At 38.0% G+C, this 20,410-nt stretch overlaps 2 protein-coding genes across 3 annotated transcripts in view; both read left to right on the forward strand.

The window, feature by feature from the left end:
• Window positions 1-507: 507 nt before the first annotated feature.
• zgc:101569 (uncharacterized protein LOC449822 homolog) lies at window positions 508-12,605 on the forward strand. Of its 2 annotated transcripts, XM_036560662.1 has the most exons (7): window positions 508-838; window positions 2,498-2,662; window positions 4,863-4,960; window positions 5,422-5,566; window positions 9,018-9,167; window positions 10,005-10,074; window positions 11,448-11,711. In XM_036560662.1, exons 1-7 carry the CDS (start codon window positions 688-690, stop codon window positions 11,473-11,475), a joined length of 807 nt encoding a protein of 268 aa, XP_036416555.1. In that variant the 5' UTR covers window positions 508-687; the 3' UTR covers window positions 11,476-11,711. The 2 variants fall into 2 exon arrangements, with proteins under 2 accessions (XP_036416555.1, XP_036416554.1); XM_036560661.1 differs by lacking the exon at window positions 10,005-10,074 and having other exon boundaries at window positions 11,448-12,605.
• A 2,622-nt stretch (window positions 12,606-15,227) lies between these two features.
• The window catches only part of bmp6 (bone morphogenetic protein 6), a 54,196-nt gene continuing 49,013 nt past the window's right edge, over window positions 15,228-20,410 (forward strand). Inside the window, exon 1 of the mRNA XM_036560693.1 lies at window positions 15,228-16,077. Within this exon, the coding sequence (XP_036416586.1) occupies window positions 15,681-16,077 (397 nt within the window). The 5' untranslated portion in view covers window positions 15,228-15,680. The remainder of the gene's footprint in view (window positions 16,078-20,410) is intronic.

The following is a 20,410-nucleotide window of genomic DNA, read 5'->3' on the forward strand; positions in this document are numbered from 1 at the left end:
AAATATCTTCCAAAACAAAGCTGTCGATAGGAAACAGGGACGAATGGTGTGACTTCGGCATGCTTGAACAGTCTGTTGTGTTCTGCAAGCGTTGCAACTATGGCAGCAGAGAAGGCCGTTATTGGCGTCCTTCTAGTGTATTCTATTAAAAAAAACTTAACAATAAAACATGTCTTCTAACATGTTTAAATGTTGCGCACACAGAGCTGTAGCGGCCATATTTGTAGAAGACCTTATTAGAATCCATTGTGTGCCTGGCTTTTTTTTTTAATTCGGCGGGGTTTACATATGCGTGTCGGCTGATTGGGTAACACTGGGTAACACCTCTAAAATACCCATCAAACGAGAGAAAACGAACATCAAAGCGCGTTGAACGCCGTTTCGCACCGTTATAGAAATCACGAATATTTCTCGTTTTATGTGTACAAGAAAACAAATGTATCTATTATGCTTAAAGTAGTATTGGCTGTGCTAGTGGCCCGAGGGCTTTTATTTTGAATGTACAAGTATAGGCACACAGTTCCTGGCTTCATGTAACGTCTTCGCAAAGAATTGAAGTTGTTCGTTTTGCATTTGCTAAAGGACATTTGAATTATTATAACACGCAGTTTAATCGTAGAGTGTTTTTTAAGCAAACAACTTCATCTTTAGTGTATCAACCATATCGTCTCCTGGGTGCTGTAGCAAATGGCTCTGTCGGCTTGCCGAACTATTGTGAACGGGAATTCCATGTTTATAATCAGAAACAAAATTGCTCGGTTTGAACGATGGAGCTTTAACGTCGCTGGAAAGCTGTTTCGTAGCTGTGGTTCTGTTTTTAACGAAAGACCAGCAACAGGTAATATGTTGCAAAAATGATCTTTGTCACCAGGGGGCAGCACGTGCCTTTTTAAACTGACTGTAGTACACAAGAACGTTTTAAAGCTGAAGCCGTCTATTCTGGTCCTGTATGACTGAAGTCCGGTGTAGTTTGGTTATTTCCATGTTCATGCACGCCAATTTAATTTATCACTTATTGCCAAGTTTAATTTTAGTTGTAAGGAAAGTCTCGTGACTGTACTGGACTCCGCTAGATGTTTTATTTGTAAAGCAAAAAAGCACACTAAAAAGTTGGCTTAAAAAAAGCTTAGCTTATTGGCTAGTATTGGTTATATTATAGCGGTGATCCTGATTCCTGTCTGAGTGGTGGGATTGAACCCTGTTTTGACAGAAACTTTCCTTTGACCAGAAATAAACTGTGTCGTCTTAGGGATTAAGAGAAAAAAATAATTACATCATAAAAAATAGATACTTGGGCCTCTTTGTATCAATATTATATTTAAACCTAAAATATCATATTATATAATTTTTCTCCCACTCCTATTACTCAGTGGGAGATCTAAACCTTTAGATATTACTATGTACCCTTTCCTTTATGTATACATTTGTATGACTTTTTTTTGGAAATTTGCTATGGAAATATGTCTAAGTATCATTTATAAATCAGAAAGCATTGGTGGATCATTCTACTGAAATGTTGTGGTAGTGACTGTTTTGGTTTTGACCGTTTCTGCTCATTTTGAGCATAACTCAAAAACACTAGCCAGCGTATGACTAGAGAACACAACTTTGAACAGTTGTACACACAAAATATTTTTCTCTAAAACACAAAATAATTACTTAATTGCAGAAAATAGGTATTTCGGTTAACTTTTTGCTGTCTCAATGTACTTTATGTGGATAAACAATTTTTGTAAATAATTCATATTTATTATAAATAAACTATTATTGGAAATAATTCTGTAAAATGTGATAATATTCTAAAGACTAGAATACTTTCACTGTATTCAAGTTCATTTACAAGTTTTTGGTATGTTTCATTGCTCAATAGCAGCCAACTGCTGAAGTGCTGATAGTGGTAACTAGTAGTAGTGTTAGCAGATTATCATTTTTACTTAATTACAATGTGTGTTGTTGATCATGCTAGAATAATATATTTCATGCAGTTGTTGTTTTCATGTTCTAAGTATTGGGTGCAAGCCTCATTTGGTGTAAATAGTAGTAATATAATTATAGAACTATATTTCATTACGTATACCACAATGTTTTTATAATTTGACTTTTCTGTTAATAAATTACAGTTGGCAAGCAAGTCAGCATTTCTTTGACAGAATCGAGACATTATGTATGCCAGAATGACTGAAGAAAAACATATAAACAACTTTTTTTTATGACTGCTTTGCCTTTAATGTTGGAAACCACATATTTCAGTTAAGGAGGGAGAAGTCAACTGATTATTTCACTCAGGAAAACTTGGATAATGGATGGTACATGACCATCAAAGGGCCAATATAATATTGTTTTAATTACGGTTTACTTTGTTTTAGTAAGATTACTCATTGGGACTGATGATATAACAGTCTTTTACCCTCTCTCTCCCTCTCTCCTTTTCCCTCTCTTTTTCAGATTTCTATCTGTAAGCAGTTATGTTTATGATATATAATCTCTGATGCCGCAGGTCAGACAGTGGTTACAGAGAAGAATGGTCCAGTGGTTACTGTGGGGATTAACAGGCCAGAGGTGCGTAATGCAGTGAACCAAGAGACTGCCCAGATTTTAGCCAAGGAGCTTTCAGCTTTTGATCAGGACGACACCCTCAGTGTTGCTGTGCTGCATGGAATAGGTAACAGTCTTACTTTGCCTGTACTAAGCACATGCAGCCAGAGTTCAGTTTTGCTGTTTGCACAAGCAAATTTTCTTATGTTTCATATTAAAGACAAGCCAAGTGATTTCTGTCCTTTTCTCTCTTTTTCCACATTGAATGTGATTCTAGTACAAACCCAATTCCAAAAAAGTTGAGACTGTAGGTAAAACACAAATGAAAACAGAGAGCAGTGATTTGTAAACTGGGTTTAATAGGTTTTTGATTGAAAACAACACATAGAAGACATATTTAATATTTAACCAACTTCCTTTATTTTTGTAAATATATGCTAATTCCAAATTTGATGTCAGCAACACATTCCAAAAAAAGTTGAGACAGAGGCAATGTAAGACTGAAAAGTTTGTGTAATGATCAAAAACACCTGTTCTGGAACTTTCCACAGGAAAACAGATGAATAGGTGACAGGTAATCATGATTGGGTATAAAAGGAGCATTCACAAAAGGCCCAGTCAGTACTTCTGAAAAAAACTGCTTGCACAAAAAGTCCAGTTTAAGAACAACAACATTTTTCAGCACATGATAGGAATCTGGGGATTTCACCATCTGTAGTCCATAACATTATTAAAACTGCATTAAAAACTGACATGCTTCTGTAATGAATATAACTACATAGCCTCTGTAATACTTTGGAAATACCTGTGTCTGTCAAAACAGTATGTCGCTGCATCTACAAGTAAAAGTTAAGATTCTGCTACACAAAGCAGAAGCCATCTAAGCCATCTAGCCATTGAGAAATGCCACCAACGTCTCTGGGCTAAAGCTCATCTGCAGTCCAGAGTCTCCCACTGAAAATGTGTGGTGCATTATGAAACATGTAGCACAAGAGGAAACAGGGTACTGGACATGTTATATGGCAATATTAGAGAGGTAAGTCAGCTGTTCTGCCTTCATTGGCCAAATCTTATCATAATCTGGTTAATCTAGTGCCCACTTATAGATCAATTTTTCACTGGCTGCCTGTTTCCAAAAGGATTATAAGGAAATTATGTGGGGGTGTAGCATAGTGGGAAATGCCACTGCCCTCCACGCAGCAGACTGATGCTTGATTCCCCACTTACACCATGGTACACCAGGAAAGCTGGCAGAAAGCTTTAGTTGAAAATGATGTTTTGAAGCAAAACAACATATTTTTCATGTTATGGTTTGAATTTGTACAGTGCGATGTGCACTGCATGCTGAACTTTATTTATTCTAAGACCTTAGTAGTTTGGTTTTGTTTAGTTCTTCCAACAAGACAACTAAATCCACATTCAGCTACCGCTTTACATGATTTAATTGTAAATTGCTCTGCCAAATGCAGAAATATAAATGGACAAAAGAGATTAAGGAGGCTCTTCAGGGTGCATTAGAAGAGACAGATTGGGTCTTGCTTCAAGCTTTGCATGGAGACAACACTGACAGACTACATGCCACAGTATTACAGACTACAGCGACTTTTGTGTGGATAATACAAGTTTGAAAAAGACAGTGCACTGTTTGTTTAATGACAAACTGTGAATCACAATAACCTGAAGGACCTCCTGAAGAAAGGAAGAGGGCCTTTGGATCAGGAAATAAGGAGAAGATGCAATGGGTGCAGTCAGACCTTAAAAAGAAACTGGCTTTGGAAAAAGACAGAGACATGCTGGAGCACTGCAAAAGAACAATTTGAAGGAGGTGGGGAATGGATTGAGAAGCATCCCTGGCTACGATCAAGCTGGAAATCAGACTGGGGGGCCTGGACTAAATTACTTAATCATTTAGCCTTTCTTTAATACCTCCAGGTCCAGCTTGTTTGTGCCACTAGGAAGTTTGGCATTTGGCACTCCTCAGCATTGGACTGTAGAACAGTGAAGCAACTTTTGTACTTTTTTGCGAGTGCTGTTTCTGAACTGAGACTTAATCATCCAACATCAAAACCAGCTCTTACTAATGATCTTGTGGATGAATGCAGTCAAATACCTACACCAGATTCCAACATCTAGTGTATATATAAAAGAGTAGATACTGTTAGTGTAGCAAGGGGAAGTCCATCTCCCAAATAATATCCTTGGTTTAAACAAATCTATCTATTCAAATCAGTTTTTTCTAGTTGTTTTTTTAATCCCACTTTTTAAATCCTACTGTTTTACTTTTGTGGGGTAATTCCTGTTATGTGCAATTTTATGGTCTGTTTTAGGAGGACATTTCTGTGCGGGTTATGATCTTAAGGAGCTTTCCCAGGGCTCTGCCTCTCTCAAGCTGAAGCAAGATGTTAACCAAGGTCCTGCACCAATGGTGAGAGAAGGATATAAATCCTGTTCTTTTTCAGACAATCCACCTATCAATGCAGCTGAAGGCAACATTAGTGATCTAGTGGCAAGGTTCATTTCAACATTATTTGTACTGGTTTCCAGTGTTTTTGTGACTCTTAGTGCAGCTTTTGAAACACGGCATTATGTCTACATTGATCTGTTTATTCATCAGTAATACAGTAATTTATCAGTACTGGGGTGTCCAATGCTTGTCTCAATTTTAGCTAAGCACTGATGTAATGGAAAGATTGACTGATGTAATGGAAAGCTATCAAAACTGAACATTTGTTTGAAAGAGTGTTACTCTTGAGGTTGTTTGCTCAATGTGATCAGCTCTAATGGCAAATTCTTAGTAATGGTGATTTCTGTCATTCTACTACTGTATAGAGAAATCCACATTCTTAAACCTTAAAGTGACCATGACTAATTTAAAGTCTGTTGCAGGGTCCCTCTCGTCTGAGGCTATCCAAGCCAGTGATTGCGGCAGTGAGTGGTTATGCTGTGGCTGGGGGATTGGAGCTAGCTCTGTTGGCTGATCTTAGAGTGGTGGAAGAGAGTGCCATCATGGGGGTTTTCTGCCGCAGATTTGGTAAAATGGTCAAGAATTAATCTTCTGTATACACAGTAGAACTTAAAAGACTTCTCAATTTTTATGTTACATAAACCTACAGACATGCATGTTTTCCTAGCTTGATGAAGTGCAAATATGACTAACTACCTATCGATAATGATAGTTATTTGATTGTCAGCCACAGCAGTTTATAAAACTGTGGACCTTTCCATTAATGTCCTATTAATGGCTTATGTGAGGTGCAAAGCGTTGAATTTGAGGTCATGTATAGGATATGTTTGTGTGTTTTTTTGTTTTTTTTTTTCCCCCAATTTGAGCACCTACAGTAGCATCATATGGAATGGGTATATCATGTAAATCAATCAAGCAATTTGTTTGGGGAAAAAATGACACCCTTTTGTAACTGACTCATTCATATGTTCTATACGGCATCTTGAAGAAGGTCATCTGAACATCTAGAGACTGTTTTCTTCTGGCCTTAGTTCTAGCCCATCCCTCCCCAGGGCTGTAAATATGACCATGATGTTTATAAATATGCCAGCTGTGCTATAATTTACTGCCAGCAACTCAATCCCATGCTGCCTGTTTCAAAAACAGAGTCATCATCATCATCCTCACTCTGTCATTAAATCAAGCGTTCTAGCATTGCCCACGTCTGCCTCCATGCCCATCCCCCAGACAGTCTGTCCCAGCTGTGCCCACCCAGGAATCTGATTCCTGCCACCATCACAGCTCTTTCAGTTTTTCCTAAACAGTGCTTTGATGACATGGCATAGGCACCAGCATGCTGTGGCATTCAGTCTGAAATCTGATTGACATGCTCATCACATTATAATCAGTAGTTTCTTTTAGTCTGTAGTGACACTGTTTGGAAGTAGAAAGTATTTTTTTCTGTTAAATTTTATTCCATCAAATGGGCCATAATATTTTTTCACCTAAAATACCTTATTAATGTTATACACTGGATCTGACATGTTGATCTCCTAATAGGGTGGGTGTCATAATGGCCTAATAACCACATATACAACCACATATTACCTACCTTATAAAATCAATCAGTACATCCCTTTTTCTTCTTTGATTTAATCTTGTTCTTTATTAAATTGATCTGCACTTCACATTTTTGAACTTTGCATCAATCTAACCTGTTTTCAAAACTTGTTTGATCTTCACATACTTTATGAAATAGATGCATTTCTTTCTCTGTAAACAGTCTTATTTTTGAACTTGGCATATATTGAATCTCTGTACTTTTCTACTTTGTTTGGGTCTTTGTCTACCTTTACTAAATTATTCAGTGCATCCCTATAAATATAAACAGCTAAAACCATTCTGTACAAGCGCTAAAGCATCTTTTTGGTAATGTTTTACCACGCTGTCACCGAAAAATTCACGATGTTCAGTGCTTGGTTTCCTTAGGTTGGTTTATTTGGCCAGACTGCTATTCTAATTTTAAGACCGCTTTTCCTCTGTCCTAACCCAGTTATTCAGACAGAACATTTGGGTTCCTTTTTTCTCTTCGCCTGAAGCACATAGCAGGCCCTCAAGCACCAGCCATTTAAAGTAATAAATGTCTTGACTTTGGTGGAAGGGATTTATTTTGGGATTCCATCTAGTAGGTTTTTTACTTAATCTTGTTTTGGCAAGAGTAATTTTAAGATGTTTTTTTTCAGGAAAACCATATGGCAAAAGCCTGGGGGAGTCCCTTGTGGTGAGAGTGACAGAGGTGCAGCACTGATGTGGCCAAATGTTTGCCTCATCACAATGACTGTTTCCTGTCATGTGACTCCAAAACCGTAGCTTCACCACAAAGTTCTAGACTTGGAGGAGAGAAAGAAGTGGTTCTGTAGAATGAAACTGGGTTTACTCAGCACTTCTTTAGCTTCTAATTCATTTTATTTATTTATTTTAAATATAGCACTGTGCAAAAGTCAGGCACCATGCTTCATTTGTTTAATTTGCAGTCAAAACATCTAAGTTATTCATTTTTCAGTGTCAGAAAAAAGCAGAAAACATTTTAACAGAAACACAGCATATATCAAATCTCTCAGTCCTGAAAGCTTTCATTTTTAAGAGAGAGAGAGAAGAAGGAAATCAAGCTGTGCTCTTGCTTCATATCTGAAAAAAAAATAAACAAAAAAAAAACTCAAACTGTATATCTAAAATGTGGAATAAAGTTTTATGGGCTGATAAGTCTACATTTCTAATTGATATTACTTGAATCATGAGAAGCAGAAAATTAAACCTACATCGAAGACTGAACTTTACAAGTGTTTATGAGAAGCATGTAAAAATATCCTTGCAAATTTCTTTAAAAAAGCTTAGAATGAGCTTCCTGAGAAAGAATGAAAGCTGTAATAAAGGCAAAAGTTGGACACTAAGTACTGAAAATTTTGCTGTTATATTTAGTTGTTGAGGCTTCTGTATAATTTTCTGTTCTATAAAATGTTTTCTGCTTTTTCCTGATGCTGAAAAATCAATAACTTGTACTTAATGGCCATTTTTATTGTAATGAAAATAATCAAAATAATGGTCTGACTTTTGCACAGTACTCTATGGGTAATATAATTATTTGATTGCAGTTTCTCGACCAAAATAGTATGAATGTTTTACAGATGTTGCATCATTTCATATGAGTAGACAGACAGACATCAGCCTTAAAGATGGAAATTATGCAATGATATTAAGCAGTCCTGATTTAGCTATTTAGGATACCTTTTGAAACTAATCTGTCTTACTGAGAGGGCTGTTTTTTCGGTAGTGTGTGTCTGTATCGGTTTGTTAACACAGTTGTACCTCTTGACTACAGTCTTGCAACGATCTTGCAATCGTACTGTGAAATACAGTGTTCAAAGTGGTCTACTCATGTGTGCACCAACTATAGTTTTTAAATTCCCTCTCATTTACTTCATCCACTAGAACTGCGAGTGATCCCCTTTTGGCTTCTCCTCAGCTGCAGTGATGCAGAATTATATGAATTATGCTGACATATTGTATTGATCCTGAGAAATTAATGACTTCCATTAATCTGTGCTGTTTTCTGGGCTTGATCCGTTTAATTTAAGCCATATGACTCATAAAACAGAACACATGTAAGCCAAGTTTTGAACATTCAGTTACTTGTTACATGTTGTTTTTTTTTGTTTTTTTTTTGTCTTTCACAGAACAGAAAACATTTGTGAGTGGAGTAAAGAGGCTTAGCCTTACTGTAGTAGTGTATATGGTTGTGTCTGGTGTGTGATGAAGCCCTATAATATGTATGTTTGTGCATAAAATTGTATGTAGAAGTTTGAACACACATGGTCAAATCACATTTCATTTTAAACTTTGACATATTGGAAAAAAGTTAAACTCAGCAAACAAATACAAATTGTGTTTCTATTTTCTTAAAATGGTAGAAAATCATAAAGCATGTAATTTGACCAGGGTACTTGGTACATAGAATTTGCTATCTGCCCCACCCTGCCAGGTGTGCCACTGATTGATGGAGGTACAGTGCGGCTGCCACAGCTGATTGGTCTGTCCCGAGCCCTGGATCTCATTATGACTGGCAGACCTGTAGGAGCTCAGGAAGCGCTTACATTCGGACTGGCAAACAAAGTTGTGCCTGACAGACAAGGTACGGAATGATATGATGTGCGTTTAACATACCACTACTGTTAAGAAACAGCTGAGAATCAGTTACTAGATTTGAACCTGCACTGTATGTCCAAAAATGACATGTTTTGTTGATTTTCTAAGTGACAATAAGAACACATCCTCTATAGGGAACACACTTAAGTATGACATTTTTCTGCAAATCTTAGTGCAGTTTTTTATTTATTTGCTTAGTTTAGCATATTGAAAAACATACAACATAAAATATAAAATGTGCCATAACTTGTGCACAGGCAACGTTTCCCCCCACTTTGTTAAATTTGTCACATAAACAATAACTGATTATTTAAATGTGTATAAATGTATTTAATAACTTCAAATGAGCATAAATATGTTGCCTGTAGATGTATACTTATTTTCACCTAGTAAATGAACAAAACATGTAATTTCATCAGGGATGCCCAAACCTTTCCATATGACTGCTTGTCTTATAAGAGCTCTCAAAGCAGTACACTCACTGAACCACAGTATGAATTCCAGTGATGATGTCAGCTGATTAGGCTAATAGGCTAAGGCTTTGTTAGAGCAACAGCCATAGCCAGGTCAGGCTAGATGAGCTGAGTGCTTATCATTGCACTTAGATGTTGCATATACACATAGAAAACATGTATTAATTCCACTATTGTTAAATTATGTTAATGACCTTTTTCATTTTATATATTAACCAGCCTTGAGACTAATCATTGGGATGAGTGTTCTAGGACTTGTGTGTCTTAAACTCAGATTGTAAGACTTACGGAAATATGAATGCCGAACTTCTGCCTAATTCTTGATCTACACTTATTCACTCCCATTATAGCTTGCATATTGAAGCTGGAAATGCAAAACCCATTAATCAGCCTGTACCAGTTACAGGTGCTTAAGAACATGTAAGAACATCTATATAATTTTTGGGGAAGAAAGTATATAGACTCTCTAAATGATAGATTTTAAGGCTTTCAGTCAATTATTTCATGGTTTTTTATTTACATATTCTTACTTACCTCTTAACACTGACATTGTAAAATAAATTGTATTACACACTGGGTTAATCTGACCTATTCAATGCCTATTTTGGTTCATATATCCAGTAAAAGTGTTATTATTATCTTAATGTTCCCAATCCCAGTCCCAGGACATCTTTGTGTTTTCTCTGCTCCACACACCTGACCAAGCCCATAAAGAGCTTGTTAACTAGTTAACGAGTTGAATGTGGTAGATGAGACAAAACACATAAACGTGCATAGTGTGGGGTCACCAGGACCAGGGTTGGGAACCCCTGCATTTGTGACTAACTAGTTAGTTAGTTAGTCAGTCACATGGCAAGTTCACATTGAAAAACTGTGAATAATTACATAAATTATTATTCACTGCAGGCCCCATTCACATTACATGCCTTAAAGAGGAATTCCACAATTTTTTCAAAACAGTCATTTGGAGGGGTTTTATGTAAAATGGTGTATTGCAGTGAAACTTGCCAACACAGATTTTCTGGTAGTGACAGGAGCAAGACGTTCTCATGGCTACAGTGTAAATATAGCAGTTTTACCAACCTAATTCCTAAAAAAATTGGGACAGTAGGTGAAATTCAAATAAAAAACAGATAGCATGATTAGTAAATCTAATAATCTGTATTTAAAAGAAAGCAGTACAAAATTAAGATATTTAATGTTTTATCTTATTTTATCTAATGCAACACATTCCAAAAAAGGTGGGACAGGGGCTATTTAAACTAGAAACAATAAATGTGATGTAATCATGCTTGAGTATATAAGGAGCATCATGCTTATACATAGGAAAGGCCTAGTCCATAATAAGTAAGGTAGGTCAAGGCCTGCCTCTATGCCAAAAAATTTAGTGGGATACTTGGTTAGTGGGATACTTGGTTAGTGGGATATCTGTGAAAGCACCATTAACATTGCTATACACATTTTGGAGAAACCAAGGACATCCATGTTTATTTTAACATAACACAGCTTTATAAAAAAAAATCTAATACATATCACAATTAGCTAAAAATAAGATTTGGACAATTTCTACGCTGAAGTGTCAAGTTTGAGAAGCAATAAAATTTAACATAAATTTGTATGACTTCAATATTGTCTACAAAATACTGCAGAAACTTTAAAGTAAAATAAGGTGCAGCATCAATATTTTCCCTTATTTATACAAAAAATACTGTGGGAAGCTTTTGTAGTGTTTGCTTTTCATTTAGTATTTTTCTTACTGTCTGTTTATGTGTGTGCGCATGTGTGTCTGTCAGCTTTACAGGCAGCTGTGGAACTTGCTGAACAGATCAGTTCCTTCCCTCAGCTTTGTCTCCGTGCTGACCGTAACTCCGCCTACCACGCTACCTTTGACTCTACCTCTTTTACTCAGGCTATGCAGTACGAGATCGACCACGGCCTGCCAGTCATCACCGCTGAATCTGTCACCGGGGCAACCAGATTCAGCTCTGGTGCTGGTCGAGGTGGAAAGTTCTCTTGAAAGAATTTGACAGTTCACAAACAGTATGACCCAAATAATAGCAGCGGTAATGTTAGTAATAGTAGTTTGAGAGAAACATTGGATTACTGTGTAATACCATATCTAATGGTCTGTTTTCCAAAGATAGTTTTTTATACTTCAGGATTTTAGCAGTGGTTTATTTGGGTTTTGTTAAATGATGGATACAGCATACATACAGACACCAGAGATGCAGAGCATGTGATAAATGCAGTTTTCCTCCAGTTTCTTCTTACATGTCCTAAAGTTTGTCTTTTGTGGATTGAAATAATATATTAAATAATCCTACTCCTTTGGTCCTTCTGAATGTTTGATGGTGTCTTTGGGTATTTACTGCTTATTTACTGAGAAGTTGTTTTCTTTTTCATAGTATTTGTAAGAAGAGACGTTTTCGCTCTTGAAAAGAGAAAGGTTTATATGAACACAATTTGCAGTGGTGAAAAATGTCAGCCAGTAACTTGCTAATTGATCTTAAAAATTGTGTAACAATTTTGGAAATGAGGAAAATCACTGAGATTTAAACAAAGCCATTTAGAGTGGTTGATGTAAAATGCTGCGTTGTAGAGAAACTTACCAACTGTGTTTTTGTATGTAACGATGAAAATTGTAAAATAGTGCTAAATCTGAAATAAATGTTTTCTTTGCATGCTATTTTTCTTTACAATGCTCTGCATGCCCCTCTCGCTATGAATGAAGTTAAACAGTAATAAAGCAAGTTTCTTTAGAATATAGTGTTTCACTTCAACTGATTCTGAATTACTTTGTTAACATCTGAGTGGTTGAATTATGCAGAAATGTTGAATAGTCAGTGGAATTACCCTTTAAAGGAAAATAAGTATATCTGGATAACTTTACAAGAGCTGAAAATGTTTCCCCAATCTTATGAAAATAAATGCTAAAGATTTTAATGAATAAATATGGATTTCTTCTCTGTTGTGATTTTTAGAATGCTTTAAAGTCAGCAATCTAGTTGACTACTGTTTTGACACATTTTTAAACTGGTATACTGGGTTTTGTGTGTGCATTAGAAGATGGAAAGAGAAAAAAAGAAAAGTGTGTGAATGACATGCCTATAGGCTGTCACAAGAGCAAGCCTTGTGTGTGAGTGTGTGTTAATTAGGGTGAAGCTCTGTCTAGACTATATGATGACAGGACAGTCACTCTGCTTACATACATACACCCTCGCTTCTAGTCATACACATGAATGTGTGCTTGAGCCATGTGGCGTAAACTTTTCATTCTTAATGAACGAAGTAATGAATGAATATGAGAATCTTCTGACAAGATTAGCACATAACCAACTGCTTTGCAGTAGGTTAAAGGTTTTAGTGGTTGACTCCAGGCAGACACATTTACCAGAATTTTCAAGGAGCAAGGAATTTAAGGAATTTAAAAATTGCATTATTATTTAAAACAGTACTAAAATGTATCCTCAATGCCTATTTTAAGGAGCATTTTGTGCTAAAATATAGGCAGTAGAAGCGAAACACTTTCCTTTTATCATAATGTGACAAATTTTTGTTCCTTCTATTTAGGGTATTTTTTCTAAATTACTGCATAATTAAGTAGTTAAGGTGAAGTAATTGAGAATGGTTTGATGATAAATGCTATATTCTAGAGAAACTTTCAGACTCATAATTATTCAAAACATTAGTGACAGTAACCAACCGTCCAAATTGTTTAATTCTAAAGCTATGCCACCGAAAGTTAAAAAACTAAATGGTTACAAATACAGTGTGATCCTTAAGACATTGCTGTGACAACACTTTGGCCTAAACTATACTTTCAAAATCCATGCTTGGCGTAGAGGTACATGCGAAGTATTTCAAGGCATAATAGTATAAAAATAAACAATATTATTTTGGATAGTAAGTAAAAAGGCAATATATGTGATGTAGACACTGTGACTCCTGGTTCCTATCATCACCACTGAAATCTGAGTTGGCAAGTTTCTCTACAATTAAGCATTTCACATTACACCACTCTGAATTACTTTGTTTACATCTAAAGGACTAAATAATGCAAAAATGTTGAAAAAAATCTCTTGAATTTCAATGTTTAAAATGCACTTGTGTTCGTGATAACTGATAAACACAAACACACACAAACATTTTATAACCATAGGCTGAATTAGGCTTGTGGTTACTTTATATAAACAGCCAATGTAGAAGAGACGCCTTCTTAAATTCGTAACAGATGAGAAGAGAATCCTAGCAGTTAAGCTCAGAGAAGAAAAATATGAAAATTGAGTGAGTTGATACATGTATATAGAAACATGACCCCTTTCTTGTGCTTTGTCTATATGTGTGTGTAGATTGAGGCATGGCGTGCTGAAGGTCTTCTGAGTATGTGTTGTTTATGGCTAACACTTGCAAGGGGCTGATGTGGGTGGGGGGCTGACTGAGCTTGGCTTGGCCAGCATCTACTGTCTTTGATGCCTGCTGATAGATTAGTCACTTCAAGATAACTCTTCACCTATCACATCCATCTTAAACCACGGCAGACACAACATACTGTGTGTACATTTGTGACCATGCAAGCCCCCTAATCCCTCTCCCCGTGTAAAATAAACATGCAGGTTCTCATCCTTTTTTCCTCATGTTTTTGTAAGTTCACTACAGAAGCTCTTCCAAAGCCCGGTCACCTGATTCTGATCCAGAAGCTGGGGGGTCTCTGCCTCTCCTGTGATCTCTTTGACTTTGACTGAACTCCTTTTGAAAGCACTGCTAAGAGACTCCAGTTCATCATGCTGATTTTACATGAGATAAAATAAGATGTGAGGACTTTGATTTAAGAAGTCATCAAGAAGAGGTGCCTCTTTCGCGAATGGCTCTGTCGTTAGGGGTCGTGCTTTGGCCAAAATAAAAGCCCCATCCAGGCGCTTGACATAGCTTCTTAGCGCTGTACGTTTTGGGGTAGAGAAAGGTAGAGAAAAAAATACCGTCACTGTTTCTAGCAGCAGTATGTCGAAATGTTGATGTGGTTTCTCAAAAAATGACTTGTTTCTCGAAATATTGACTTAGTGTCACAAAATAAGTACTTAAAAAACTACGACATGGCATAACTCAAAAACTCAGGAAAATAAGTCAAAATTTCGAGAGGTTATTATTTTGAAATACTCAGTCAACATTTCAAGGACATAAGTCATTAGTTTGAGATACTAGGTGAATATATCGAGGAAATGCTGACGTACTACTGCCAGAAAGAGGAGGATGCATCTGCATTTTTCTCGTGTCGTCTTCCAGTCTTAACGTTTTATTTTGACCAAAAGGATCACTAAACAAAAGCATACGACTAAGAAAGGGTTTTAGGGTTTTTGACCTCAAAGCTTTTTAATCTCTATTCCAATTTTTATCCTCTATTTCCATTTTTCATCATAGCACTTTCCTTCTACCCGAGTCATTAATTCCTCCAAAACAGAAATACCGCTAGTTTTATCCTTCTCTACCCACCTCTGTTCCCCCATCGCTCCTCCTCTGGGCGGGTCCCTCGTGCACGCGCTCCGCTACCATGCCAAGTTCGCCCAGTGTGACAGGCTTCGCGGTGGACTGCCCATGTGGGAGCTCCTTGTGGAGGAGACAGAGCTGTAGGTCTATTTCTATGGCACGGGCTTTTGGGAATGCTGACGACCGAGCGTCCTTTTGGCGTCTTTTCTGTTTTTGTCAAAATTAAAATTGGCGCGAGAAGGAAAACGTGTCCATCAAGTGTCTCATAGTGTTTTTTTCTCTCCGAAAGCACTCATTACGTGGGATTAATGGAGATTTTTCGAAACAAATCCACCCATGCCATGAAGCGTGACCCCGCTGGTCTCGTATGGGACAGTTTCTTCAATGGCGTGACGGCTGCTCAGAGTCGGTTTTATCGTAAAGGACCGTGATATCCCCCAGAACAGCAGAACAGTAGCGCGCGTTCCGTCCCCTCCAGGACCTTTACTTTTTTATTTGGAAGTTTTTGGAAAGTCCACAGCTCTACCTAACAAACTGGATCTAAGATGAAAAGCCACCGCTTTGCTCTTGCGGGCTTATGGTGGAGCTCTTATTGCATGTTCCTCGTGGCGGGTAGCGGTAATTTAGTTGATTTTAACAACGATCTTCAGCTGCATCGGCGGCTGCGGACTCACGAAAAGCGAGAAATGCAGAAGGAAATCCTGTCCATCCTCGGACTGCCGCACAGACCCAGACCGCATCTGCTCAACGGCAAGTACAATTCCGCGCCGCTTTTCATGCTGAACCTGTACAACACGATAAACAGCGAGGAGAGAAACGAAGTGGACGGCATTTTAGATCAGTATAAGTCCATGTTCACCACGCCGGGACCCCCTTTAGCCACATCTCAAGACAACGCTTACTTGAACGACGCTGACATGGTGATGAGCTTCGTAAATTTGGGTGAGTAAATTTGGGTGTTTTTTTTTTCCCTCTGCGTCTTTTCAGCTGTGCTGAGCTGTTGGGTGTAAAGTGCTGGATGCACGTGTCAGGGCAACCCATTCTGGGACATTCTTCGCCCTCCGAGCGCGTGCTGCTGTCGACCTGATTCTGTCAAAATTGAGAAAACATTACATCTAAAGTGGAAGATTCAAAGAGCGTGCAGTATTCTCACATGCCAAACCGCCATAGTCGTTCCACCACTGCGCATAAAGAAGAACCGCAACTTTTGCGCATCGAGTTGCGCAACATAATCTAGACTAAAACATACGCCTGAATGAACAAAACAAGCACATGGAAGTAGCACACGTTGATATTGTTTGCATGAACATAGTGGGCATTACTGTAACCCAAACTCGCGCGCGCGCTTGGGCTACTGCGATTGCACGGCAGGATCCCCGTGGACATAGCATACGCAGAAAACATTAAACACGTTCATGACGGTGTTAGTATGTATTGTTTGCCTAAGGTAGGTCAAAGCAGATCAGCGCACTGAAGCCTAAAGATTTAAAATGTGTGCTATAAACAGGCGGGTATATCCTCTCCAGCCTGTATCCGTTCTGCCACATCATGCAGGCACAGGTGCACCAAGTCATTTCAGATGAAGAGCAGTACCTACTGCAGATGTCTTTCTCAGCACGTCTAATTGAGAAGACGGTAACATTTATGCTTGTTAATTCATTCTTATTGTTAAACAGTAACAGTGAACTAATCAGCGTGCGAGTCGTCCACCTTTAAAAAACTTAAAAAGTTTTAGACACATATGACAGATCAACTAGCCTACGTAATATCCTCCCACCTTTACACACGTTTAAGTTAAAGTAAGCTATATTAACATGTTTTTCAGAGATTCGCAAAGCACTATGGGCATCTTTACCGATACTTGATTCACAGCCGCCTTCATTCTGGCGTGCGAATTAGCATGTGACATTATCCTAAAACACAAAATCATTTCAGCCCAAGCAGGAATCGCTTTGATCTTGTTGCATAAAAGAATCGCTCAAGACGCACTTGTAACGACTAAATTATGGAATTCATAAGGAAATTCAAGAGGAAACGTGTATGCTAATTAAGGGAAAGAGTGTAGACTAAATTATGGAATTCAATGGGAACTAAAGGGAAAGGTGCAGGCTGAATTATGGAATTAGAGCGATGAAAGCTTAATTGCTGGTAGGAGAGTCAGGCCTTGTCCAAAAAGGGAGTAAAACAGGAGCATAACGCGCTGCTGTTCACTGTTGGAGAAGAAACAAACACGGCTTGGCAGGTCAGAATTGCTGTGGACTGAGGGCTACAAGTCTTGAGAAATCCATAAAGAGCTTGGGAATGGTTTGGAGGATCGCCCTTTATTCTCCTTAATGAGAGCAAATCTCTCTCACTCTGTGTGCTTTCTGTCCTGAGCGCAGCAGACTGTCCTGCTTTCTCACGCCCGCAGCTCTTTGAATGCGATTGCAGTTAATGTTAGCTGCAGCCAAAACGCACCATCTGCTTTGGAGATAAGTCGTAGGATCCTGTTGACTGCCGTTCACTACAAATTGCGTCGACGTTTACGTGCTGTCACGCTGAGCCAGTAGCGGACGAGCTCGGTGGTCTTGACGGTGTTTATTTAACGTTTTTTTTAAGAGGTGGGGGTATTGCTGGCGGTTTGGAGATGACTCGCTTATGATCGTCCCAGCGCACCACCCGTGAGTCATCCCCAAAAGGCAGAGAAAAAGGAACATGTGCGCCGATGTTTACATAACTGCTCTTCGTTCCTTATTCAGAAACGGCGTTTCTGTTTATCTGATGGTGACAGTTTTGGTGGTCTATGAGGTCCTGCACGGTTGCTAGGAGTCCCATTTTCTCTGTATCTTTAAACGTTAAATGTTTTTAACTCCAGTTTGGAAAACTCCTGTTTTTGCTCTTCTTCTTTTTTGATTTTCCTCTTCTTTATGCAAGTGGACTATCTTACATCTAATTTCCTCAAAATACGTCCTGAAAAATGAATAATTTGTATTCAGTAGCTATTTTGACTGGAAATTAAGTAAGTGAATGGTGGTCTCTGACTTTTGCACTGTATTTCTTATTTTCGTTAAAATGGCACCCTTCTCTCTGTATTTTTTCCACCTGTTCGAGTGGCTAGGACTTTTCCAGTTAGCTTGCTAAACAGAAGTCTCTCTCTCTCTCTCTCTCTCTCTCTCTCTCTCTCTCTCTCTCTCTCTCTCTCTCTCTCTCTCCCTCTCTCACTCAGTCACTCACACAAACACACAAAGTTTCTATTCCTGTCTTTGTTTGGTGTTTCCACTGACGTCTGTATTACTGCAGAAGACTAAATACTACTTAGCCTATAGACCTAAATCTAACCTTAACCTCAGAATCAAAAAATAAATGTTTTAGATTTTTTCTCTTTTCAAATTAAGGCTGTAATTTTGTTTAAAAAAACTAAAAGGATGAGCCAAATGTCCACACAATATGAGAATATCCACATTTTCCTATCATCCAGGGGACATTTAGTCTTCAAAAGAGCTAAATACATGGCCACACATATGGAGACACTGATGCTGGAGTTAAGGGCCTCCTTTTTGGACTGTCTGAGTGGAGAACGGAATCTCTCGTGAATCATTATGTCTTGCGGAAATGTCATAGTTGTTCTAATGTCAGTCCAGCTGATCCCTGATGGACTTCTCAGCTCTGTCAGACGGCTCGCGGCCTGTTCTTGGCATACAGAGCTATGAAAAACTCCCGTGCCTTGTGTGTGCTCATAATGTTGTGTTCTGCCTTTATTTGTAACTGAGGGGATCTTCCAGTAATCCAGGGAAAATCCTGAAGGAATAAAACTTCACTGTGCTCTTGTTTTTACATAGCTGTCATCATTGTGTACCCAGGGCCTTTTTATTGTGGATTATATTGTGGCTTCTGAATTGAAAGAAAGCTCTGAATCCGTCAATGAAATAGCCACTTTTAAGGATATAATTCAAGCCTGGATACAGAATCTGGCCCTTGTCTTGTGTACTCTTTCTTTGCTATCTCTCTCTCTCTACATATATATATATATATATATATATATATATATATATATATATATATATATATCTGTTAGACTTACTTGATAAGTGTTTGTTGTGTCAATGCAGTTTTGTTGAGTAAAACTAAGCACCTTTTTCACTGGCTCCTGACATCATCTATTCACATATGGTTTACTTATTTTACTCACCGTCTTTGTGTTGTTTTCCCCCTTGTGTGTGCATATATCTCATACTTCTTGGATAACTGTCTAACCTCCTTTAGGTACTGTAACAGTGAGTTACCATGTGTCCTGCTGCTAAGCATGTTTCTTTGATGGCTGGGTAGTACAATAACTATTTAACTGAATTATTTTATAGCTGAAACTCATAGTTTGCTTCTTCTGTTTCCTTCTATCTTTAGTTGAACATACCCACATTAAGTTAAAACAACCTGGCCTGGGTTTCCCGAAACCATCTTAGCACAATGGTGATTCTTGTAGAGTGAACATCACTCTGAACACTCTCTCTACCACTTAAGATTTTTTTAACACTCACATGCTTTTGGGAAACTGGGCTCAGTCTAGTTTATTAGCATTTAATCAGATCGCATTTGTGTGATTTACTTGCATTTGCTGAGTACATATTAGTTATTGAACTAACTAAGAAGCGAATTTATAAGTGCATGGCATCACTTTTTGTATTTACTATTTGTAAGTAAATTCAACATTTATTTTTTAAGTATACTGTTTCTCTTTTTCTCTGCTGATTATCTCGCTCTGTTGTTTCCCTCTGCTATTTCTCTTCCCCCGTTTTGCTCTTTCTCTTGCTCTCTCTCTCTCTCTGCTGTTATTCTCTTTCTCTCTCTGTCTCTCTCTCTCTCTCTCTCTCTCTCTCTCTCTCTCTCTCTCTCTCTCTCTCTCTCTGTCATTTCCCCGTCATTTTCCCACTTACCAAAGTCCCTCAAGACAGAAGTAAAAGTTCTTGTCTCTGTAACTATAAAGCATCCACATTCTGAGGATAGGGAGTTTCACTGGAGTTTAACAGGGTCTTGACAATCCTGGCTAATCACTTGTATGAAAAAAAAAAAGCTCTTCTGTTTCTCCCCTGTGCCTCCCCTCTCTTTAGAAAGTCTTTCAGTGCCCTGGAACGTTGTTGATCTCCAAATCCATTCTGGTGCTGAACATGTACCTGTGGCCAAGTCTTACCAAGTCTAATTAGTTAGGCATGATCAAAGAGTTAAATGTTGTGAGGCTTTGACTAATACCAGTTATCCTTTCTGAAAGACTACCCAGTTATCACACACAGAGGAGTGCCGT

This window comes from Colossoma macropomum, unplaced genomic scaffold (assembly GCF_904425465.1).
Source record: "Colossoma macropomum unplaced genomic scaffold, Colossoma_macropomum, whole genome shotgun sequence".
Lineage (NCBI taxonomy): Eukaryota > Metazoa > Chordata > Actinopteri > Characiformes > Serrasalmidae > Colossoma > Colossoma macropomum.

Bases quoted from the DNA above. Each gene is read 5' to 3' on its own strand.
- zgc:101569 (XM_036560661.1), top strand. From the start codon at position 688: ATGGCTCTGTCGGCTTGCCGAACTATTGTGAACGGGAATTCCATGTTT. The intron at 2,663-4,862 runs GTAACAGTCTTA...GGTCTGTTTTAG, and splicing joins TGCTGTGCTGCATGGAATAG to GAGGACATTTCTGTGCGGGT. The intron at 4,961-5,421 runs GTGAGAGAAGGA...AGTCTGTTGCAG, and splicing joins ACCAAGGTCCTGCACCAATG to GGTCCCTCTCGTCTGAGGCT.